Below are 26007 nucleotides of genomic sequence, written 5' to 3'. Positions count from 1 at the left end.
CTTAGGAAACGTTAAAGTGTTAGATGGATATTATTTGTAAAGCACCAGGCAAAGACCTTTTAAAAAGAAAGAAAGGAAAAGAAAAAAACCTGACAGTGTAGGATACTGGATACTTTTGGGTCCTTTAGGGCAACCTGACTTGAAATCACATCCAGACTTAGCAAACTGGCAGCTATCCAATCTTGGTCTGTTGCTTGGTGAAGCCTCAGTTTTCTCAATGATAAACTAGGATGTATTAATTGTTTCTTGGGGAATTAAATATGGTAGTATGTGTATAGTGTTTAGAAATGGTATCTGCAAGTATTAAAAAGCAAAGTTAAACAGAACAAATACTAGTAGAACTAAAGATCCATTTCTACTTGTGCAATCAGTGCTTTTCTTTCTTGAAACACTAATTGAAGGGAAAAGAAACTGTTGAACATTTTTGTAGTCTCCATTGCCAAAGGTTCACATGCTATTTATGTGTTTAATTCATTGGCAAAGGCAAATAAGACTCTATTTTTCTCTTTCCACTTTGATAAAGTTTTATAAGGAGAAGTAGAAAGAAGATAAAGATTTTTGACCAGAAAGATCTGAGTTTTATTCCAAACTCCATCACCTCCTAGTTTAGAATCATGCACGTGACCTTTCCTAAGCTATTTCCTCATTATTGTGAATTGTCATTGTAGACATTAAATATGAGAATGGAGAGAGAGAGAGAATTTTTTAATATTTATTTTTTGGCAGACAAAACATCTTTGTTTGTATGTGGTGCTGAGGATCGAACCCAGGCTGCACGCATGCCAGGCAAGCGCGCTACCGCTTGAGCCACAAATATGAGAATGGGGCCGGACACATTGGTGCATGCCTTTGATCCTAGTGACTTGGGAGGCTGAGGCAGGAGGATCAGAAGTTCAAAGTCAGTCTCAGCAACTGCAAGGCACTAAGCAACTCAGTGAGACCCTGTCTCTAAATAAAATACAAAATAGAGCTGGGGATGTGGCTCAGTGGTTGAGTCCTTGAGTTCAATCCCTAATACCCCCCCCCCCAAAAAAAAAAAAAAGAAAAGAAAAAGAAAAAATGAGAATAGGTGTAAAATGACAATCACACCTTAGTTATTGTGAATTGTTTAAATTATAGCAGAGCAAAGTGGTGCCAAGCATAACACTGGGCCACCAGACTGCATGGGTTCAAATCCCAGCCTTGCCGCCATGAACTTATCCTCATCTACATAATGAGACACTAAGGTACCTGCTGCCTGTACCTTGGACAGATTGCTGTCTCAGAAGTTATCAGAAAAATGTTAGATACTTCTCACTCTTTCCCAAGAGGAAATTGTTTAAAGATGCAGAATTTAAATTAACTCTAAATAATAAGGAAGGTAAAAGAAATAGACTTAGAAATAGGGTAGCAGTAGAGAAAGAAGACTGAGGCAGAACCGTGGCTCCTTGTCTGTGCTAGTATGAAACTCGGGTCAGTGTTTGAATCCTAAGTACTGCACAACAACTTATATTTGATAACTAATTTCAGGTTATACTTGAACCTGCAAAAGCAGTGTGATTCTGCTCTGTACAGTGGAAGGGACAGTTCATGAGCTAGGATGCTTTATTTTAACCCAAATCTTCTTCTCTTGAAAAACTGAATTCTAACACTATGCCATTGCCTGGCTCTATGACACTTCACTTAATCTTTTGGACCCTTGGACCCTAAAATTCTATGGCTTATGAACAATATCACCATAAATCACCAACTTGGCATTTTTATTTTTATTTATTTTTCTTAAAATATTTTTTGACACAACACTTTTATTTTATTTATTTATCTTTATGTGGTGCTGAGGATCGAACTCAGTGCCTCACACGTGCTAGGCAAGTGCTCTATCACTGAGCCACAACCCCGGCCCAGGCATTTTTATTTTTACAATGACTTTCAAATGCTAGTATTTTAGCCTAAAATATGAGTTTTCCTTGTTTAAATTATACATACCATGCTATCAATGATAATGGCATATTTTCCTGGAGAGAGATTTAAATAAGCAGAAGGTCTAAGATATGGAGTTAGTTTATTTACTGAAAGATACATAAATAAAAATTAATATCACTACTGGTAAGCAAACTTCCAAAGTTTTGTCAAATTCTTTATCTCTTTTTATTTTTATTTTTATTTTTTTTTTTTGGTACTGGAGATTGAACCGCAGAGCACTTAACCACTCAGTTACATCCCTAGCCCTTTTTATATTTTATTTAGAGACAGGGTCTCACTAAGTTGCTTAGGGCTTCACAAATTTGCTGAGTCTGGCTTTGAACTCCCAATCCTCCTGCCTCAAATTTCTGAGCTGCTGGGATTAGAGGTATGTGCTATGGTGCCTGGCCAAAATCTCATTTTTAAAATGCATAATAACCCAATTTTCATGTTTAAATTAGGATAGTAAACCAAACAAAATAAAGTGTAAAGCCTCTCAAGAATGCACATTTGTTAAATTCTAATAATTTGCATCATTAAAGGATTATTTTATCCGAGTTCCATTGTTGTAACATTTCATAAGAAAAAATAATTCTTCAATAAAGAGAAAGAAATAGTTTCTGGTTAAGAATAATATGTGGGAGCTCAAATAACCATAGAAAAGGAGATGCCGACTGGGAAATGTTTGTGGACTCCAGACAAAGTGTTACTTAAAACGCTTTGTCTTCCTGTCTTCAAGGAATAAAGTAATAATAGATGATTAATTAAAATTACTGAAAATGTTTTCACAGTTCAATGAAACTAATGTATTTAATTTCTTTCCACAGTCTTCATGAATGCAGCAATTCCCATAGCAGCTGTTCTTGCTGTAAGACACTTTTTTTTGCTTGTAGAAATGGAACCAAGTCAGTGTTTATAAATGATGTAGGAACAAAAATGTGTGGGTGGTAACATATATTTCTTCACTTCTGCCATTTCCTTCTTTGAAATTTCCATTGCAACAGTTCTAGTCCTGGTTTTCGTAATCATGACACTGTAGACATTTTGGCCCATTTAATTCTTTATTGTAAGGGGGTGTTCTTGGCATTAGGATGTTTAAGAGCATCTCTGACTTCATCTATTGGATGTCAGAAGCACTCTCAGTTATGACAATCAAAAATGTCCTCGAATGTTGGCAAATGTCCCCTAGGAAGCAAAATTGATAATGGTTGAGAACTGACTGTTCTAATCTTAATGACTTGGTTCCTATACATTTTTACAAAAGATGATGCAGAAAATGTTAAATAATTCCATTATATTGCATGCTAAAATAACAAACCCAACAACTGGTATTATTTTTAAAAATGTTAATAAGTCTTCGTTGGACACCAAAGCTGCAGGCTTAATACAGATCCATAAACCAGAGAACATTCTTTTTTCTCTTTTTTACTCAGCAATTTGACAGAAATCAGTTTCCTATTCTGTAACTAGAATGTGTCCTGACTTCCTCACACATTTATTGCTAGGATGACATGAAAACCAGTAAAAATTCACCAATAGCAGGTATTGTTTCAGTTAGGGAGTTTTGGGATAAGGTAATTGTTTTCACAGTTGCAGAGACATATGTTCGTTTTGTAAAATTTTATGTAAGCATGTGTGAAGCTTTCTCCAGAAATCACAAGATAATTTTTTTTTTTTTTTTTTTTTTTTTTTGTGCATAGACATTTGTGACCCATGCATACGCCAGTGGGAACAACCTAAAACCTGCAGAGGCCTTTGCTTCACTGTCTCTCTTTCATATCCTTGTCACACCACTATTCCTGCTCTCCACTGTGGTCAGATTTGCAGTCAAAGCCATCATAAGGTATGCACTAAAATGTTTGGAATTCTTTTCTTGTTGAATATAGGAACAATATGTGCTCCTGGTAGTAAATTTGAAAAGTTGTGAAAAATAACATTAAAATCACTACTCAGAGATAATCATTGTTAAAATGTTGGTATGGTATCTTTCAGTTCTTTATTTATTTCATATAAAAGTGATCATTTTAAAATTTGAAAAATGAACTTCTGTAATTTTTGGCTTCTTCTTTCAGTTGTTGTTTTTATTATGTTCCCTTAGTTTTAGAATACTTGAGGTTTACTGGTTATTCCATAGTCCATTGTTTGTAAGTATTCCTTAATGATGATCTTTATTTTATTTTTTAAAATTTGTTCTTTTTAAATATACATGACTATGTATTATTATACTCTGCTAGAGTGTAATATTCTGACATATTATATGTACATGGAATATAAATTATTGGAATTAGGATCCATTTTGTGTTTATATATGAAGTGGAATTTTATTGGTGGTATGTTCATATATGAACATAGGACAGTTATGTCTGATTGGAAAGACAATGGAATGAGATGACGATCTTTTTAATAGAGATTTAGAATGCTTCTGTTTTCTCCCTAACATGTAGCATTGAGATAAACAACTTTGTTTGTCTTTGCACTTTTCCCTGATGGTTTTGGTTAGACTTATGGAAATGATGGTAGCAGTTCCCATAGTATGAACATCTTTAAGGTCCTTGCTGAACATGGCTATGTTGTTCCCACTGAGGAAGTGGTAGTAGGTCAAAAGATGTGTGTGTGTGTGTGTGTGTGTGTGTGTGTGTGTGTGTGTGAGAGAGAGAGAGAGAGAGAGAGAGAGAGAGAGAGAGAGAATTTATTAATATGTTCATAATGTTTTCTACTGAAGCCATGCCAATTTATGTTGTACTGGCAGTGATGGAAGAAAATATTCCCATCTACACTTCATATTCTGTTTTAATTTTAGTTAAATCAGGCAAAACAACAACAACAAAAAAAAAAAAAACAGGTTCATAGTCTGAAACAGAAAGATACGCAGAACTGTTTGGTGTTTTGCTCATTTTAATATGCTTTTAGAGTTTTACAACCAGTGTATTCTTTGTCTTACTTTTATCTTCCCATAATGCATAACTGTGAATATGGATGTGATGTGATAATGCCCATTTCCTAACCATTTGAAAGCATGTTACCAAGCCACGTGTACTGTGTGTAGTGTAGCTACTATATTCTAGATTCTATTATAAGCAAGGAAGCCTTAAAGTGGTATTTTTACTTTTTGCTATACAGTTTTTATAAAATTTATAAAATCTCAGCATGTTATGTAAACAGTCATTATATTTATATCTGGCCTTTGAAAAACATACCTAAATATTAGAAAACTGGAAAACTGAGGCCTTAAATATATGGAGTATGCTTTTTGTCATTGACAGCAATGTAGATCATCTCTCATAAGATTTTAAAAATGAGATCATTTTCCTGGTATCTATGTATTAGTGAGAAAACTAGTATTTAGTGTTCAAAATACCAGAATCTCCAGTTTTAGGCAATAGTTTACATTGACTTACCAGGGTTTTAATTCTAGATAGCATTTAAATGCATATAAATTATCCTATTATAAATTAAGCTCTGCTAGAATACAGTGGTTATCATAACATAGCTTCAATCCTGTTCTCTAAGTTGTGTCATTAATAACATTTCGGAAGCTGTTAGAGTTTAAAGCTCAGGCCCTCTGGCCTCATCTGCCCTCATTTTCTTTTCTTATTGTTCTGTCTTCTGAACCACTTGCATAGATCACTAGCTGCACTGTGTAGCACCACTTCCAAATTAGGCAGTGCTCTGGAAGAGAAGCTACTTCAAACAATAAAATTGATAGATGGCCAGAGTCTGCTATTTTGGTCCTTATTTTCATTTTCTCCACTTAACTGCTATCCCTTTCATGGTTGCACTATTAATTGGAATTTGACTTTGCACTCTAAGTGGAGATAAAAAGCAGCTGATGACTTACAACAAAAAAACTCCTCTGAAACCAGGAGGTTATCAAACATCAAAAGGACTCAAAGAGTTGATTTGAAAAAAAAAAAAAAGATAAAAGTAATCCAGGAGTGTTTCTCAAATCCACTGTATACAATTCTGCTATAGTAAATCCTGGTACAGTTGTGGGTGGATAGTGTCCCTTGTGTATTTCTGCATAGCATTCTCCCTTCTGTACATCTCAGAGAAAAGGCATTTGCCAATTTGATAAAGACCAGTCTATGTTCAGGGCTCAGTTCCAGATTACCCAAGCCATAGGCCAAATAGACTCTGCTTATACAAACTTGCTTTTCTAAAATGACCTTCAGTGGTTGATTTACGGGTCCTACAGAGATGGCTGGTCAACAGAGGATGCCAATACTTTTTCCCACTGTGTGTTGGTTCTGGGAACCCAAATGAACATTTTCCCAGTGTTGATTGGGCTCAGCATTTTCCTCTGGGCCTGGGAACCCGTGATCAGTCTTTGATGCCAGTTGGCCCACAGTGAGTTGAAAGGCCTGTTTATAATCGGAGACTTTGGTCAGCTGATTTTGAAATCTCCTCTTCAGGACTGTGGAAGTCATAAGTTCTTTGATGCACTCTTAATATTTGGTGGGTTAGAATGGGCGAAGCATACTCCCAAACTTGTGTCATGCGTGCATGTAAGAAACTTGGAACCTTTTTTACCAGAGGAAAATTCCATGCCATGTAAAATTCTCTGCTCCCGGGAAATTTTATGTTTTCTTTTGAAAAAGTTTATAATATATTAAATGTATCAGAATATTACATATAGTAAATATATATTTAAATTTAAATAAATATTAAATAAATATTTATTATATACATATATCTGATAAAAGAAAGAGGCAAATATGCTTCAGGCTGTCTTCTTAAACCCACAGTATCCTGTGTTTGAGTTTTCTGGACATTTTATGGTACAGAGTTACAGTCTTTATTTGCAAAACAGACAGAATAAAAGCCACTATTATTTAAAGTTTTAAAACACTTGAACAAGAATGAGGTTTTGTTTATTGTTTTTTGTTTTCCATGATGCTGTCTTACTTCTCTATTTGTTTTATTTGTTAGGAAATAACTTATGTGTTATGCTTTTCTGGAGGAGAATATGTTGTATCCCATAAAAGAAATTTGAGTTTAAGTATCTGGTACTTGATGTATAATTCAATATCTATGTCCAGAGATATTATTTGCCAAGGAAAAAAAGTATAAAACAAATTCCTCACTTTGTTGGGAAATGACTTTGTGTCCTTTCTCTCATGTACCTCCCAAAGGAATTTATGCTTGGCTTGTCTCCTGCATTACCTTCAGTCAAATAAATTGTTACTGATATTTATCAGTTAGCATACTTATGCTTTGGCTGGGTCTCTATATTTCATTTTATAAAATTTCATAAATCCTATTGAAAAACATGCAACTGCCATCAATGAAATCCATTATTTCTAATGAATAGACACTTGTCCAAAGTGCCCATGTTGTGTTTAAACTCCCAAAGTAAACTTTGAGAATTGAAAAAGTAACATGTAAGACTAAAAATCCTTAAATATTTTTGTGAATAATCTAAACAAGTGAGAAATTAGTAAAATACTGACGTATAGTGGCTATGGAGGCAGGATAGCAAATTGGCAATGAATGTACTTGCTTTCCAATCACAACCATGGAATACTCATTGTTCAATCACAAGTATATTGTTTAGTGTCTCTATAGTGTAGCTTCCTCTCTTATCAAATGAGAAGGATGATATCACCTGCTTGTGGTGATTGAGAAAATTAAACTAGATAGTATATTAAAAAGTACCTAGTGCATTGCCTAAATATTTTAGATATTTTGCATATCTCCATTTATGCATTTACCACCACTGTGCTCATTTCTACTTCATGCCTCTGAGCATCTTCTATAGGTCGGCATTCATTTGTGAATGCTTTAGTTACATTGCTAGGCATTGGGAACTGCCAATGTACAACGAAAATGTACAGGGAGTGCACAGTTTGGTTGGAGAGACTAGGAAGGGAAAGTAATTCTGATATGTTGTGTTTTCTTATAAGCCTTACACAGAATGCCAAGCAAGAACCATGTGTGAGGACTCTTGTAGCTTACTGAGAAAGAAGGGAGACTCTCTGGTTAGTGAAGTTTTGAAGAAGATGGTAGCTCTTTCCCAGACTCCTAAAGAATACATAAGACTTGACCAGTTGGAGGAAAAGGGGAAAGGTAATTTATCCAAAGGAGCCAAGATTGAGTAATTAGGTGAGAAATCTTGGTATATTCAGAAGACTAAAAGTGGTTCTGTGTAGCTGGAGAAAAGATTCTGATATGAGAAGGGAAGCAGTGATGAGCTTTTAGATGATGTTAAAGATGCTGAGAGACAAAGGGTGCCATTTGTTATTTTAAGAGGACTGTTACATGATTAGATTTGCATTTTTAAAATATAACCTTGGCAGTGTGGTGAAAATTACTTCACCCTTGGTCAGGATTCATGCATTTTCCATAGTTGTTTTGTCTCTGTGATTCCTGAAAAGACCTCATATGAACAGGAAATGCTTTTTGTATTACCCATTTATTCATTCATCAGGCATTACTTGAGGAATTGTTATGTTATATTTTAGAATTGGGCTAAATTCTAAAAATGAAAATCTTTGCTCGTAAGGAGTTCACAGTCTAATGGGAGATATAGATGTGAAACCAACAACAACAAAATAGCAGCACAGGGACTTTTCAGCCAGCCATCCTAGGGCAAGGGAAAGGAGAGGCTTAGAGAAGGGTTGGTATTGTTCATTGCAAATGGAGTTCCACCATGGTATGTTACCAAGAGGAGAGAAAGCTCTCTCCACCCCCAATTAAGGTCAGGGATCATTGTTTCCTGATGTTCAGCAAGATTGGGGCTCATTTATTCCATAAAAGCATTAGTAAGATTTGTGTGTATACTCAAAAAGTGAACTGAAGAATTGAATCAACCAGTTTTACAGTCTGAATCGTTAGTTTATTTCTTCTTTGATTCATTGAACAAGCATTCATGGAGAAATGTGTGCCAAATGCCGCTAGAGTTAAAGATACAGTGGCATGCGAATTTGGCCTCCTCACTTCTCTTTCCGTGCAGGGGGAATAGTGCAAGGTTGTTTACAGTCATGATTGACAAATCTGTGCTCCTTAAAACCAAATCTCTTCAAACCATTAGAACAGAATGACAACTAAAATCTATAAAAGTACAGAAGGGATTTCTGCCATTTAAGACAAATAAAATGCTATTTCAAAAGGCATTTCTAATGCTGAATCTTTCCAGTCTATATGGCCAGACTTTCCTAACAAAGACTCAAAGAGATTGTGCAAATCAAAGTTTTCCTTAATCATCTCTCTTAATTCCCTGAAAGTACAGTTTGGAAGCTAGTGATTAGACTGGCTCAATGGATGTTATCTATTTTTATATTTCTATGATATACAAAGTCAAGGCACTTGAAGATTATGGTTAGCAGACTGAATTAAACTTAATTTATTTTATTATCATGTCACAAAAGCAAACTTGGCAGACCTATCTGGAGGCAGTGAACTTGACTACAAGCTCAAGTGAAATTTTAAAAACCATAAATAAGTGAACCTTTTATTTTGAATATATATTTTCTAGTTTCCTATGAAGGCAACACTTTCCTGGTAGTTGATGCTATGCCTACCAGTGAGTTTGTTCACTTTTAGTTAGCAAGCAGGCTGGAAGAGCCTTTCTTTTCCTTTGCAACTTCACAGGACTTAAAGTTCTTTTCTTTAGTATAATACTCACTTATAGGAGGATGTTATCAAATCATGCTATTGTTTTTATTATTATTTATTTTTGTTCCTGATCCTATGATGTTGTTTGAGTAAATTACAGTGAAAAGGGTAAGTGAGTCTTATGCCTGGTTTAAGGAGACCACAGAAAAGAATGTTTGCAAAGTGTTTGCAAACTGTTTGCAAAATGTTTCTAGAACAGGGCCTTTCAAACTGTAAATGTACTTATGAAGCACCTCTGAATATTATTAAAATGCATATTTTGATTCACATGTTGGAGACGGACATAAGATTCTGTTTCTAATAAGTTCCCTGGTGATGTTGTTTCTGCAGGTCCTTGGCCAATGCTTCGAGTAAAAAGACTGTAAAAGGCCCTCTCGTTGCCAGGTTTAGAAAATATGTATAAAATAGTGCTTAAGCCGGATTCCTCAGTGGTCAGGGACCCTAAGTGATTTTTAAGTGATTTTTTTACTTAACTGCTCTATGCTTCATTCCTCTCATGTGTAAAATTAGAATTATAAGAATATTTTCCTTATTGGTGGTATTATTTTTAATCACCCTATTCCACATTCCTTTTTGGCCCCACTAGTTTTGACAGAGAATATAATTACAAACAACAACAACAATAAAAAGAAAGAAAGAAGTTCTATTAAATTTAGGATGATCAGGGTTCTTGTTTTTCCTGAGATTTTTCTGATATTGGCATTGAAAGTCTTGTCCTAAGAATCACTCAGTCCTGGGCAATTTAGAACATTTGGTCAATCTAGCTGAATTTCCAGATGGTCTTGAGAAATGATTTAGAGAGCCTGTTCACCAAGGTACTGAGTGAGAGGAAGGTTTGTTTGTTTAGGTATTTTTGTTGGTGGGAGTTTTACTGCTAATCCTTGTTCTGTTTGTTTGCTTTTTGCAGTGTTCAAAAGCTGAATGAGTTTCTCTTGAGTGATGAGATTGGTGACGACAGCTGGCGGACCGGCGAAAGTTCTTTGCCTTTTGAGTCCTGTAAGAAACATACCACAGTGGTAAGTGCTTTTCTCACTGCAGAAGCTGTGAATGTTCTTGACAGAATGGATGGTTTGATGGGGATGCAATTAGAAAAGTTGTAAGCTTTATTTTTAATCTCTATGAAGAAAAAATTCTACCTGCTTCTACATTAAAAAAATACCTCCCAAGTATAAAATCAATAAACAAATGTATAAGGCTATAAAGCTTGTCTTTATATATCATGAAATAATTATCCCAAGAGGGACAACACGTGTTCAACTCAAAAGGAAATTAAGAGGGTGTTTGATCCAAGCTTTATATAAAAACAATATAAAATAAGCCTATACAATATTCTTATTTCTTTTAATTATATTATACTTTTTAATTTAAAATATGCTTTCTGATCCATTCTGTAGTTTTATCTACTTAATATATTACAATACATTGCTACTTTTGTCTACACATATTGAATTTGCACAGTTGTATAGCTTGAACAAAGTCATAAGATTAGCAAGGGGTGGGGTCAGAATTAAAACCTGAATCTATGACTTGTAGACTGGTTAGTTCATTCATCCTTGACACATACATTTACTCAGTTTTACATAAAGTCTGTAAACCCTCAATATTAATTTGACATGTATTACATGCAATACAAATAAACCATTTATTATGTATTTGTCTGGTTTTACAGACTTATTGGCTGCCCTGTGCTTTGTGCCAGGACCTAAAGATGTGGCTATTAACAAGGCACCTGAGAGGCACCTGAGATCTTTACTTTCCCAGAGTTTGCTGTCTTAGAGTCAAATCACAAGTTTAAAACATTATATAAATGCACTGTGTGAAGAAAATAAAAGAACATTACACGAATGGGATACTCAAAACTGGGTGGTCATTTATAAAAGGGCTTCTCTGAAGAGCCATCATTTGAGTTGAGACCTGTGAGACCTGTAGGTACCTGTCCTACAACGGGATATTGGTAAACAAAAGGAACACTTCAGTCAGGAGAACAGGGATGTACAAAGATCTTGAGGTGGGAATTATTTCGACTTATTTTCAGGAGACAAAGATACACTATGATTGGAGCCTTATGAAGAAGGGAAAGTGAGACAAAGTAATAACAATGACTGAGTGTGGAGTTTAGTAGCATGCAAAAAGAAGTCATTGGCAAGGTTTAAAGTAGTGAGGTCAATTCAAAAGGTGTGTTTTATACATGATTTTGAGACACAGACATCTAGAAAGAGGCATCAGCACTGGAGATGGAAATGTACAAATCACTAGCCATTAGAGAATATTGAAATCAGTGGGACTGGATTATATCACTTTCTTGAAGGGTGTGTCTGAAAAATTCTGAAGAAATTTTTAAAAGTTATATGTATATTTCATAACAGTAAAGTGGAGAGATTTTATTCCAAAATGAGTCATGTTATCAGTTAATATTAGTTACTTGTGTAATTATTGGAAAAATATGAATATATTTATCATTTATGTGGTCCAACAAAAATGTACTTGCTGTCTTCTGACTGGAGAACTTGGAAAGCCTTTACAAGAAAGTCAATCTATATTAAATTTTCTTTTGTATCATGTTTTAAGCTGCTAAAAATAGTTATGGCAGCACTTGGCTATATTTAGCCTTATTGTTTTTTTTCCTACTTTTCTGGAGTTATTTATTTTTTGCTTTCTTTCAAGTAGTTTTATTGAGCAGGTATGATTTTTTTCTAAGAAGGAACTACCACCGTGCTTACCTGTGGTGTAGTAACAATGCCTCAAAATGCATGTTTGCCATTGGGTGGACATAGACATAGGAACAAGAATACATTACAGAGTGACTGTAGTTTTAGGCATCAGGAAAGTCAAATATTTGATTAGAACCAGCCTCGTCACACTTTGGATGATCTTAGTCTACCAAAGAACCCATTAGATCATCTTTCAGAGATGTGGGGATAAGCAAAGTGAGATGACCTCAATAAAGGGGATGTAGAAGGTTGAGTTCACGAAATTAGGGAAATTTGAGTAATATTTTTTTTTTGTATGAGATGAAGAATAGGAGAAAAATTGAACTGAGATAGGTTTTTGGAAGGAAAATAGAATCCTCTTCAGATGCATCCAATATCTTCGGGGTTATTGAAACCAGACCGGACTTCTGATGTCTTTCAGGATCATTCATCACTGCTGATGGGCCAAACCACAAACGACCAGCTTTTTTAAATGGAGAGAAAAAAAAAATCTCTGTGTTTGAAAATAACACTCATGAAACTCCTTCTTGAGCGCGCTTAACATTCTATGTATTCTGTAAAAGCTTAGAGCTAAGTGGTTTTGGCTGTAGAATCTCCATGGAGAGTTAGTGACATTCTAGAGCCAGAGCCTCTTCAAATTACATCTGTGGGACTCCAGCTCAAATCTCTGTCAACACATCTCCTCTTCCCACCCTCTCCTCAGTTTCGTGAAGAGCGTGAAGTCATTCCTCTTGAACCTCTGAGGGCAATGCTACGATAGAATTAGTGACACCAGAAGACAGTGCATTTTATACATAGGTGGAGACCTGTTGTGTATGGAGAATATATGTATTCTAAAGAATAATGGCTTTCTGCAACATCTCATGTAACACACTTCTAGAGCTATCTGTGACGGCTATGGAAAGGAAGAGCAAAACTGGAATAAAAATTTCATCAACACACACATACTCTCTTTTCTAAGTTAAATATGTTTAGTATTTTCTATGTGATGTAATCACTGCTAGTATTTTACTCTCAATTTGCTCAGTGACTTTTTAAACTGCGTATTTATTTGTATGAAGCCTAGCATTGTACTATTTGATAGTTTGATGGTCTATTGGGACACCAATTGATGGAAATTGGAAAAGCAATATCTTGTTTGGATTAAGTTACTGATTTTTTTTAAAGAACATTCCTAATTCCCATAGTAAAATTCAGTGGATTTTTCAAAAAACTAAATCTACAATTCCAAGTCAAAAAATTTTTTTTAAAAAGTTTCACTATTCCAGAATCCTTTGCTTTTCTAGGTAATTTAAGTTTTAAAGTATATTACTGTTTACTTTTCATAATTCCCATGAAGTATTTAAAAAAGGCAGATAGTCATTTATCTTGAAATACTTGTTCGCTAACTTCCTGGAACTAATTTTGAGCTTAGAACTTTTTCCAAGTTAGAGGTTTATGTAGCTAAATTTTTACCTTCTCTTTAGAAATTCATCTCTAGCTATGTGAAATCAGCACTGGAGATGTAAATGTACAAGTCATTAGCCATGTGACTTTAAACATGTGAAATTAAACTCAAAATTAGAGAATGAGAAATTTCTAGTTAGACTTCAGTTTGCTTCACATTTTTGAAGATGGTCTCTCTCACCACAGCAGTCTTCCTCTCTAGAATGCTTCAGACCATTAACTAGAAATAGTGCAGTAATATTGGACATAGAGTAGATCATCCTATAATACGTAGGTATCTCCTTATGAAACACTGGTTATCTTTCAGCAAAAGATCCTGGAGGTTTTTGCTTTTGCCAATCCACAGTAGATCCATGTGTAGAACATTCTGGTTTATGTGAGTGAATCAGACTCCAAATCCTCATGATTCCAAGAATGATCAACAGTACATTGCTGGAATGCTTATAAGCCCAGTGGGCCTAACTGATGTGGATTCTAATTTGACCTGAGTTAATCTGATAACGTTTTGGTAGGACACACAGGTTTTTACTCCCTGGATAGATTCATCCACATTGCTGGAGAAAAAATATCCAGATCCTTATTTGGGATTCAGTACTTCACCTCCATCACTTGCAAGTACCACATCTTCTTTTCATTTTTTTTTATAAGAGGCTAGAGAATTAGGTTTCACATCATAGATCAACATTTTTTCATTATTTGCTTTTATGGAGAAGCCACTGAAAAAATCATAACATGACATTCACTTTACTTGTTTCTTTTTCTTGGAATTGAAGTAGCAATGTGTTAATGTTCAGCAAAACCTCAATTTTTTTTCATAAAGCTTCAACTTGTGTTCTTTTCTATTTGGAATGTAGCAGCCAAAAACTATAAACAGGAAGCAGCCTGGGAGATACCACCTGGACAGCTATGAGCAATCAACAAGAAGACTTCGTCCTGCAGAGACAGAGGATATTGCAATAAAGGTTATTCTATTTCCTAGATTTGTACACAAAGAGAAACATTTATGTTACTCTTTTATGTTGAATTTCTGCAAAAGTGTCCCAAATTGTGTCCTCAAAATCTCTGTACAGTGGTAAGAATCATAATAGTACTTGGAAAAAAATCCCTAGATTTTTTTTCCTGTTTTTCCTGTTTCCCTAGATGTTTTACTGTTCTCAGTTCTTCCTTGCCTTCCAACCACAGGTGTAGCTCCAGCAGTATGTTTTGGTACCTGGAAAATGAGCCTTTCTGATAAATCTGCATTAAAGCTAGTATCTAACATATCTCTGTGTTGTATGCTGTGGGGAGTGCTCTTGCATACATAGATTTATAGAGAACACCAATATTATAAACCCAGTCTTTGAGGAAATAAATTGTAATTGTTTTCAACCCAAAAGGCTTAAGCCAGCGTTATATGCCTTCTTCACTCAGCTTCCCATTACGCCATCCTGCCTGTGGTGATCTCATTTTACACTCAGCTCTTTATACCCTCCTTAGGCTTGTGTGCTTAGGTAAATAGAATAGGGGACCCCAGGAATGCAGGCTGAGGGACTGATGACTGAGACAAGTCCCAGATAGAAGTCAGAAATGTGCAGGCCCTAGACCAGCTCCCTGCAGCAGCCAAGTAACTCTGGACATTAGAACCACCAGAGTCCTGGAACTAGCCCTCTTAGAAACCTACGTACCTTGGCTACTCCAAGTTTTCCAGCTCCCCTGCACTGTCCAAGGCAATCAGACAGCAAAGGAGCCTCAGTGGGGTGTATAGTAGAGACAAGAGTTACATTTATTTCTTGCTCTCCTTGACACCTGACAATACCTGTACCACAATAGGTATGCCACAACTGTAGCAAGTCTGTCACTGGAGGAAGAAACTAGGGCTAATCCCACCTCTAGAGTTTACTGTGCTTCTGAATAGCCACCGTAGTTTCAAACTCACCTTCAAACTCCAATTTTTTTATTCCTAGTGAAAACTCTTAGGTCCTAATAATTCATTTATCTTTTTGAGCTGTGTTTTATTGTGAAATACAATATACTAGAGATCATTACATATTTATATTTGCAAACTTCCTCGGAAATCCCTGGAATGTACATCTTCGTACTCTCTCATACCTGCCCCTGCAGATATAAATGCCATTTTGACTTTCATATGTCCTTTTAAAAAAAGCATATTTTTCGTTTTTTAAGTTTAAATAGGTGTGTATATGTGTGTTTTGCTTCTTTTGTTAAATATTATGTATGTCTAATTTATTTGTGTTGCTGTGTGAAACTGTAATTCTTTTATTCTCATTACTGCATAGTATTCCATTGTATGAATGTACCAGCACTTTCTCATCTGTTCTGCTTTGCTGACTTTGAGGTATCTCTCAGTCTGGAAGAACTATTATGAATGATTGCTGAATATTAGGGTACATGCATCTCCAACTTTCCTAGATAATGCAAAATTGTTTTCCAAAGTGATAATGCCAGTGAACATGTCTATCACCATGGACTGAGAGTTCCAGTTCCTCCATGTCTTCACCAATGCTTCTGATTTGCTGCCGTGTTGTATGCTAGGGGAGAGATGTAACTATATTTTACTGAGGTTTTAATTTGCATTTTTTGTTGTTGCTGCTGACTGTCAGGTAGAGCATTTTCTCATGTAGACGTGCACCTCAACTTATGATGGGGTTCTGTCCTGGAAAAACTATCATAGGTTGAATATATTGTAAGTCAAAAGTACAATTAACACACCTGACTGGCTAAATATTATAGCTTAGTTAGTGACATGGTGCACTGCAGACCATCAGATGCTTTCCCTCCTGATCACATGACTATGGCATGTGCTACGCTGCTGCTGCTGCTGCTGCGTGGCATTGCAAGAAGGCATAGCACTGTGCTTCACTAGCCCAGGAGAAGACCAGATTCAAAGTATTGTTTCTACTGAATGTGTATGGTTTTACATCATCAAAAAGTAGAAAAATAATTATGTCAAACCATCATTAATGGGCGACTCTGTGTGTGTGTGTGTGTGTGTGTGTGTGTGTGTGTGTTCCCATTTGGAGTTGGATTTCCTCTTTTGTGAATTGCCTCATTATATTTCCCTCCCCTTTAAAAAAAGAAATTGGCTTCTGCTATGTTGGCAATTATGTATGTGGCAATATTCTCCCACTCTGTAGCTTGGCTTTTCACTCTATTGTAACTTTCAATGAACAGAAGTTCTTCATTTATTTTTTCCCGGTACCAGGGATTGAACTCAGGGGTACTGAACCACTGAGCCACATCCCCAGCCCTATTTGAATTTTATTAGCAACAGGGTCTCACTGAGTTGCTTAGCACCTCGCCATTGCTGAGGCTGGCTTTGAACTCGTGATTCTCCTGTCTCAACCTCCCAAGCAGCTGGGATTACAGGTGTGTGCCACCACGCCAGGCCAGAAGTTCTTAATTTTAACATAGTCTAGTTTATATAAGTTTCTCTTTATGGTTAATTCTTCTATTTATTTATTTATTTATTTATCTAGTAATTTATTTATTTATTCTCATTTAAGAAAGCTTTTCCTACTCAGGGGCTATGGAGATAGTTTACATTAGGTCCTAAAATCTTTGAATCTACACCTTTCACTTTTAGTACTTTTCCCAGGAACACTTAAACAGAACCACATCTCAGCCCTTTTTTATACTTTATTTAGAGACAGGGTCTTGCTAGGTTGTTTTGGGCTTCCCTAAATTGCTGAGACTGGCTTTGAATTGCAGATCCTCCTGCCTCAGCCTCCTGAGCTGCTAGAATTACAGATTTGTGCCACCATGGTCAGATCACTTTTAGTCCTTTAATCCACTTATGATCAATTTTTGTGTTTAATATTAAGTAGGGATGTGATTAGTAGAAAAATTAGTAATAAATAAATTGTAAATTTTGCTGGGCATGGTGAGGCACGCCTGTAATCCCAGTGGCTCTGCAGACTAAGGCAGGAGGATTGTGAGTTCAAAGCCAGCCTCAACAATTTAGTGAGGCCCTATGCAACTTACCAAGAATCTGTCTCAAAATAAAAGCCAAAAAGGGCTGGGATGTCGCTCAGTATTTAAGTATCCCTGGGTTCAATCCCAGAAAAAAAAATCAGTAGGAAATTTAGTACTAGTTATTTCACTACTTTTGGTAATATATCAGTAAGATCTTATTTAATTTTAAGTATAATAATTCATTTGCCCTGACCTTATATATTAACCACTGTCCCTATCTATCTTCAATACAAATCAAGGATCTATTCATGTATGTATCTATAGCATGCAGGTCTTTATTTTTCTATGGCCTATTTGCCCAGGTTTTCACTGTTTTGGTTATTATAGCTTTCTATTAAATACTGATATCTAGTAGAACCTTATTGCTTAGACCTTATTGCTATTATTCTTCTTTCGTTTGGGTTTTTTTTTTTTTTGGTGGGGGAGGAGGGTACTAGGAATTGAACTCAGGGGCACTCAACCACTGAACCACACCCCAGCCCTAATTTTATTTAGAGACAGGATCTCACTGAGTTGCTTAGTGCCTCGCTGTTGCTGAGGCTGGCTTTGAACTTGAGATACTTCTGTCTCGGCTTCCTGAGCCACTGAGATTACAGGTGTGCATCACCATGCGCAGCATTTTTGCTGTTCTTCTTAGTTATGCTTCACCCTGTGGAGGAAAGAAGTAGACCTCTGGGTCCACATCTCTAAATTTGTATTTTTCCTTATATTTTTGACTTTTGATATTTCCTTACCTCTTGCTTAAATGAGATTTTTCAGAAATTATATTTTATTCATCATTTTTACCCATTTCCAGCAGGAAGAAATAGACAAATGTCTGTATAATTGCCCTGCCTTTAAAATTAAAAAAAATAATTCAGATGAAATCCACATAGTAGCAATTAATCATTTTAAAGTGAACAATTAAATGGCATTTAACATCCAGGATGTTGTGCAATCACCTGTGCCTAGTTCCAAAACATTTGCATCACCCCAAAAGGAGACCTTACATCCATTAAGCAGGTGCTCTCTAGTTCTGCCTGCCCCTTGGCACTGTCAACCACCAATCTGCATTCTGTCTTTATGGATTTGTCAGTTCTGGATAATTCATATAAATGGAAGCATACCATGGGTGACTTTTTTGAGCCTGTTTGGCTCCTGCCTTTAATGCTCCCAGATTTACCCTCCAGCCCCAACGTTGTGGTTCCAGCTCTAATATACTTGACACGAGTGCTTAAACAAGCGTATATCCTTGCAAAATAGGTAGTGTTGCCATAAGCATTTATGTGCTTTCAGCTTGCTTAAGCATTTAAATGTTTTTATGATAGTTTTAAGTGTTTTTATGATCCATCTAACTGCACCCTGGCATTCTGTAGCATGCATGACTGCATTTTACTTATCTTTCGTGATGGTCATGGCTGGCTGGGCAGAGGTTTGAACTCTCCTTCATCTTCCCTCTATCACAAACCCTAGTATAATGATCATTATTGTATCCATCCTTCTGTGAACCTCACATGCAAATTTGATGTGTTAACTGGTTTCCCAAGGTCAAACAGCTAGTTAGAAAGCCAATATTTTAACCCTGCTGGTAGAGAAATGAGTGCATTTTGTGCAAGGCGGGAGGAGATGAAAGTATAAATTTTAGCAGAGGAAATTGACGCTGGCCTTCTTCCTGTCTTTCTGGAATGGAGGTTGTGTCCTCTTTTATTTCTGTGTAGCATCAGTACAGGAGGTGATGCTACATATTTAGCTCTTTGCTGTTATTTTCAGACCATGTCTTTCCCTCTGGTGAAGCTATAGCCTTTTTTACCCTTCTCACAGCTATTAACAGAGGACCTCTCAGTCACTCCCCTACCTTGAATGAGATGTTAACACCTCTTGCTTATTCCATCCTTCTTCCTTTGTATGGACTCACATGGGTGTGATTTAAACTTCTAAATTCACAGCCTATCTTGCATCCAGCTCAGAAATCCTTTATCTACTGTCACTCCACTTGCAGGACCTCCCCTTTGTTCACCCTTAGTCACCACCTGAAACTGCTCCCCCTCTAACATCTTACTCCATGTCACTGACAACAAAATGTTACTAACCAGTCACTGAACAAAATCCTGATCTCGAGCTTTCCCAAGCATTCACCTTCATACTTATTGTTTTTTGACTTCATTGAAATCTCCAACATCTTCAGCTCCCCCAGCTTTTTTCTTCCAGTCCTTTATTACACTTCTGTAGCAAACTAACTTCATGACTTCTGCACATCTATAACCAGGCTGCTGAGTGCCATGGATAAAATGACAGAAAGACACTGCTTGGCACAGATTTATTATCTCCAGTTTCAGTGACCTTCAGGAGTTCTTGTGATCCTTGCACATGCCTCTCTTCAGCATTATTTTCCACACCTACATTATCTATTCACCTGTCTCCACGGTCCTCCCACCTCCTTCTCCCTCTTTTCCTCCTCTTTCTGCAGATAACCTTAGCTCCCAATGCACTGAAAACCTTGACAGTGTCACATGGAGCCTCTCAACTTCATGCTGGCTCTCTTCCAAATGCATCTATTTTGGTACCTCTTTTAGCTTCCTTGCCTGCTCTCTAACAAAGGGCTCCTCCACCTCTGAGGCTATATAATTTCTTTGCATGTCATTTGTCGTTTTGCTACAGTATCTTCAATGCCTGCACCAGCCAGCTCAGTCCCTAATTTCCCACAACATATTTCGTTGTTTTCTGATCTTTGGTCAGTTCTTACTGTAGTACTTTACCCAGAAATGCATTTGTTGACATTTAGTATGTTTTCCAAAACTAGCTAAAGGGCCTCTTCATCCAAAATTTTTTTGACTCATCCTAGATAAATGATTTCTTTTCTGAACTGCTATTGCTCTTATTGTCTGTCCTATTTGGTACTGATCCTGTGCTGTCTTGTAGTACACTTATCATATGCATCTTGATGGTGGGATAAGTTTGGAGACATGCATCAAGCAGTTTTGTCCCTGTGGGGACATCATAGAGTATGCAAAACAAGGTGACTACAGCCTCACTAGGCAGTATAATTTTACCAGGCTGCCCTTTTCTACACAACCCATCATTAACAGAAGCATCACTACACAGTGCATAACTTGTCTTTCCATGGTCTGTTTACTTAATCAATTGCAAGCTCCAAGGAAGCAGGGATGATGCATTCATTATAACTTCTTTGTAGCCTACACCAGTCCTCACACAAAGCCTCACACAGCAGGTGCATAGCCAATATCTGTAAGGTGATCAACCATTCTGCCTGTCTGTGCTCCCTCCTTCCATGACCAATCCATAAATAACTACGTGATGGTTATTAATGCTGTGCCATACATTGTACAAGCTATAGAAGACCGGCAGAGAAAATCCCAACCTTGCCTTTTCAACGTTTTTCATCCTTTATTTTACAAAGATCTTTTCTAGGGCAATATTTAGTTACAATTTAGATGGCACCAATTCTTTTCAAAAAATTCCTAAATAAGAATGTGCTCAGAAATTTCATCATTTGTGGTTTTGAAATAAAATTCTAACTTAAGAGCTAGGCGTATCTTTAGTTCCCCCTGACTTTTCCAGCACCTTCTTTGCCCTCGTCTTTGTCTGTTTCACCCTCCTAGTCCTTGGGTTCTGTTACATCTCCTTTCATTTCCCATTTTTACAACTGTGAAGGTAATCAAGTCCACATGACCTACTAAAGCAAATAGACTGCTGGGATGAACGTAGGGTCTTGTGGACACTTATACCACCCAGCAGTGTTGCCTCATGTCTGTTTATCTCCTGCCCCCTTTAGTCTTTATTTTAACTTTGATGAACAATGATCATTCTACATCTTTAGGAATTTCATTAATACAGAGTCTTCCTCAGCCCATAAAGTCATTTTGTGAGAAAAATCTGTTATTTCTGTTCTTCATTTTATATCTTCAGGATTTGGGGAGTTGTCTAGTACTGAGAAAGTAATCGGTGTAAGGATTTCTTTGGATAATATTTGGAATGATTAATTTTAAAGATGCTCAGATACAAATGATCCAGTAATCCTAAACTTTCAAAGAAAATCCCTGTAATTTTTAGCATTCTCCAAAATATCACTAATTGAAAGATCCTCCTTGCACTTTGATTCTTCTTTGTTTTTTATTTATACCATTAGTTACAACTTTCTACTAGAATTTTTACCATACCTCATTTTGAAAGTCTCAGCACTATAAAAAGAAAATGCATTGAAATTAGAAATATTCTGTAGTCCACATAGATGACTTAATTTCTGTATTCATATTCTCTAGGTCACAAATGGATACTTTTCATGGGGCAGTGGTTTAGCTACATTATCCAATATAGACATTCGAATTCCAACAGGTAAGAGTTCTTCCTTATACATTGTTATACTTTGTTATACACATGTACATTTGTAATTGTTATTTTTTTAAAAAAATACTTATTTTTTAGTTGTAGTTGGACACAATACCTTTATTTTTTATCTATTTATTTTTATGTGGTGCTGAGGATCGAACCCAGGGTCTCGCACGTGCAAGGCAAGCACTCTACTGCTGAGCCACAACCCCAGCCCCACAACCCCAGCCCCGTAATTGTTGTTTATAACAATCATAGTTTTCTGAGATAATTGAGCCTCACAAAAAAGGACTTTTAAAGGACACAAGCAGTTGGTTAGGATTATTTATTTGCACCATGTTGCTCATGAGCTGCTATATCACTGGAGGATGACTAGAATGATAAAGCCTGCCTTTCAACACAAAAGACAATCTTTGAACAAGTTATTTACTGCTGGTTAGTGCCACTTAAATAGTGGTATAATTGATTTCTCATTTTGTGTGCAGAAAGCTTTAAAGAAAACACATATGTAAGAAAACTATTTTCTATTTCTGAAGAATACTGATGAAGTTTTCAAGATATTTAAGACTCAGTTACCCCAAAATTTTATTAATTTGCCATTTATTTGTTTATTTTTAAAGTAAAATAGAGAAAATGGTATTTCTTTTTTTTTGGTATATTATTACTTGTTTATTACTTATACTGTGTCTTGTTCCAAGAGAAAATAATATTTATTTGTACATAAATACCACATTTTCTTTATCTATTCATCTGTCAGTAAACACCTAACTTGTTTCTCTATCTTGGATATTCTGAATAATGCTATAGTGAACATGGAGTGCAGATATATCTTTAAGGTCCTAATTGTAATTATTTTGCCTCTACACTGAGATCTGAGATTGCTGAATCATATAGTAGGTCTGTTTTTAAATTGAAGAACTGCCATTCTGCTTTCCATAGTGGCTGTACAGTTCTGCATTTCCAGTAACAGTAGGGTTTCCATTTGCCCACATCCTTGCCAACACTTGTTATCTTGTTTTTTACAATAACTATACTAACAGGTGTGAAGTGATATCTCACTGTGATTTTGATCAGCATTTCCTTGATTAGTGGTGTTAAACCTCTTTTTATATACCTGGTTACAATTCCTATGTCTTCATTGAAGAAATATGTATTAAACTCCTTTGATCATTTTTAAAATTGTGCTATTCCCCCCCCAAAATATTTTCTCCTATTTTGTCAGTGAATTTTCCCACTGTTGATCATTTCCTTTCCTGGGCAAAAGGTTTCTATTTTGATGTGGTTTTACTTTTCTTTTTGTTTTGTTGTTTTTGATTTTGATGTCAAATCCAAGAAATCATTGCCAAATCATTATCAAGAAGTTTTTCCCCTATTTGTCTTCGAGGATGTTTATATTTTTGTGTCTGTCAGTTTAGTCTTTAGTGCATTTTGAACTGATTTTTGTGCATTATGCAATCTATCAGTCTAATTTCATTTGTTTGTGTATGAATTTTATTTTCCCAACATCACTAGTTGAAAAAACTATGCTTTCCCCATTTCGTTATCCTGCTGTCTCTGTTGAGGATCTGTGGTATATGTGGTTTATTTCTGGGCTCTCTCTTTTGTTCCCTTGGTCTCTGTGTTTGTCTTCATGTAGCAGGTACCTCACTGTTTTGAATGCTGCAGCTTTGTAATTGTATTTTGAAGTAAAGAATTATGATGTTTCCAGATGAATTCTTATTTATGAAGATGGCTTTGGCTATTTGGATCTATTGTGGTTCCATATGAGTTTTAGTTAATTTTTCAATTTTTGTTAAAAATGCCCTTGGGATTTTGAATGAGGTTACATTGAATCTCTAGTTTATGTTCTCAAGTATGGACATTTAAACAATATTAATTCTTCAAATGCATGAACATGGGATATTTTTCCACTTATACTTGTGTTGTCTACAATTTTTTTAAATTACTGTTTTGTAGTTTTTAGTATACAAGCCTTTCTCCTTGTTGGCCATGTTTATTCCTAACAGTTACATAGGATCAACAAGCTGTCCATAAAGGAAATTTAGAAAACAATACCATTTATACCCAAGTATTAAAGAGAAAAAATAGAAATAAAGCCAATAAATTTATTTGAAATATCTGGATAATTGAATAGAGATATTTATTTGACATGACCTACTAGTCAGTAGGTTAGTACTTCTCCGTAACATCTGCAGGCCCAAGTGAGAATTTAGGGGGAATGTGTTAGTAACTTAGTTCAAATCACTTTAACCTCATTTATCTATTTTACTCAAAACTTCCTTTTTCTCCTGAGAGAATTGAATAATAAATTTAAAACTAATCTAGATGATTTAGGAAATTATTTCATTGCAGTCTTTAACAATATCAGCAATTCTTCATTTTTTTTTATTGATTATTTAAGGCATTACATAGCTCATGATATATCATCTTTCATACATTTGACTCAAATTGTGTTTTGAACTCCCATTTTCACCCCAAATACCGATTGCAGAATCACATCTGTTACATATTCACATTTTTACATAATGCCATATTAGTGACTGTTGTATTCTGCTACCTTTCCTATCCCCTACTATCCCCCCTCCCCTCCCCTCCCCTCCCATCTTCCCTCTCTACCTCCCCTGCTGTTGTTCAATTCTCTCCCTTTTTTTCCCTCCCCCTTGCCCCTCATAACCTCTTATAATTTTATGTATCATTGAAGGTCTCCTACTATTTCCATGTGCTTTCCCTTCTCTCTCCGTTTCTCTCCCCCCATTCGTCTTTGTTTACTGTAGTCTTTTCCTCATGCTCTTCCTTCCTGTTCTGTTCTTAGTTGTTCTCTTTATATCAAAGCAGACATTTGGCATTTGTTTTTTAGGGCTTGGCTAGCTTCGCTTAGCATAATCTGCTCTAATGCCACCCATTTCCCTGCAAATTCTATGATTTTGTCATTTCTTAGTGCTGCATAATACTCCATTGTGTATAGATGCCACATTTTTTTTTATCCATTCATCTATTGAGGGGCATCTAGATTGGTTCCACAGTCTAGCTATTGTGAATTGTGCCGCTATAATCATTGATGCAGCCGTATCCCTATAGAGCACTTTTTTAAGGTCCTCAGGGAATAGTCCGAGAAGTGCGATAGCTGGGTCAAATGGTGGATCCATTCCCAGCTTTCCCAGGAATCTCCATACTGCTTTCCAAATTGGCCTCACCATTTTGCAGCCCCACCAGCAGTGTACAAGTGTACCCTTTTCCCCACATCCCCGCCAACACTTATTGTTGTTTGACTTCATAATGGCTGCCAATCTTACTGGAGTGAGATGGTATCTTAGGGTGGTTTTGATTTGCATTTCTCTGATTGCTAGAGATGGTGAGCATTTTTTCATGTACTTGTTGATTGATTGTATGTCCTCCTCTGAGAAGTGTCTGTTCAGGTCCTTGGCCCATTTGTTAATTGGGTTATTTGTTGTCTTATTGTCTAATTTTTTGAGTTCTTTGTACATTCTGGATATTAGGGCTCTATTGGAGGTGTGGGGGGTAAAAATTTGTTCCCAGGATGTAGGCTCTCTATTTACCTCTTTTATTGTTTCTCTTGCTGAGAAAAAACTTTTTAGTTTAAGTAAGTCCCATTTGTTTATTCTTGTTGTTAACTCTTGGGCTATGGGTGTCCTATTAAGGAATTTGGAGCCCGACCCCACAATATGTAGATCGTAGCCAACTTTTTCTTCTATCAGACGCAGTGTCTCTCATTTGATATCTAGCTCCCTGATCCATTTTGAGTTAATTTTTTTTTTTGGTGTTTTGTTAAGGTGTTTTTTTTTATTGGTTGTTCACAACATTACAAAGCTCTTGACATATCATATTTCATACATTTGATTGAAGTGGGTTGTGGATGGCGAGAGAAAGGGATTCAATTTCATTTTGTTGCATATGGATTTCCAATTTTCCCAGCACCATTTGTTGAAGATGCTATCTTTCCTCCATTGCATGCTTTTAGCCCCTTTATCAAATATAA

The 26007-nt window shown here is 36.1% G+C and overlaps 1 protein-coding gene across 14 annotated transcripts in view; it reads left to right on the top strand.

Annotated features, from left to right (window-relative positions):
- The window catches only part of ABCC9 (ATP binding cassette subfamily C member 9), a 134996-nt gene that overhangs the window by 31732 nt on the left and 77257 nt on the right, over positions 1-26007 (top strand). For all 14 annotated transcript variants that reach the window (XM_081309842.1, XM_081309841.1, XM_081309851.1 and 11 more), the window contains 5 exons: positions 2769-2809; positions 3642-3784; positions 10463-10571; positions 14567-14674; positions 21944-22016. In XM_081309842.1, the coding sequence (XP_081165968.1) occupies positions 2769-2809; positions 3642-3784; positions 10463-10571; positions 14567-14674; positions 21944-22016 (474 nt within the window). The remainder of the gene's footprint in view (positions 1-2768; positions 2810-3641; positions 3785-10462; positions 10572-14566; positions 14675-21943; positions 22017-26007) is intronic.

This window comes from Spermophilus citellus (genome assembly GCF_964194105.1).
Source record: "Spermophilus citellus genome assembly, chromosome: 10".
Taxonomy (NCBI): domain Eukaryota; kingdom Metazoa; phylum Chordata; class Mammalia; order Rodentia; family Sciuridae; genus Spermophilus; species Spermophilus citellus.
The sequence above is the reverse complement of the archived record's forward strand: the minus strand, read 5'-3'. Positions and strand labels throughout refer to the sequence as shown.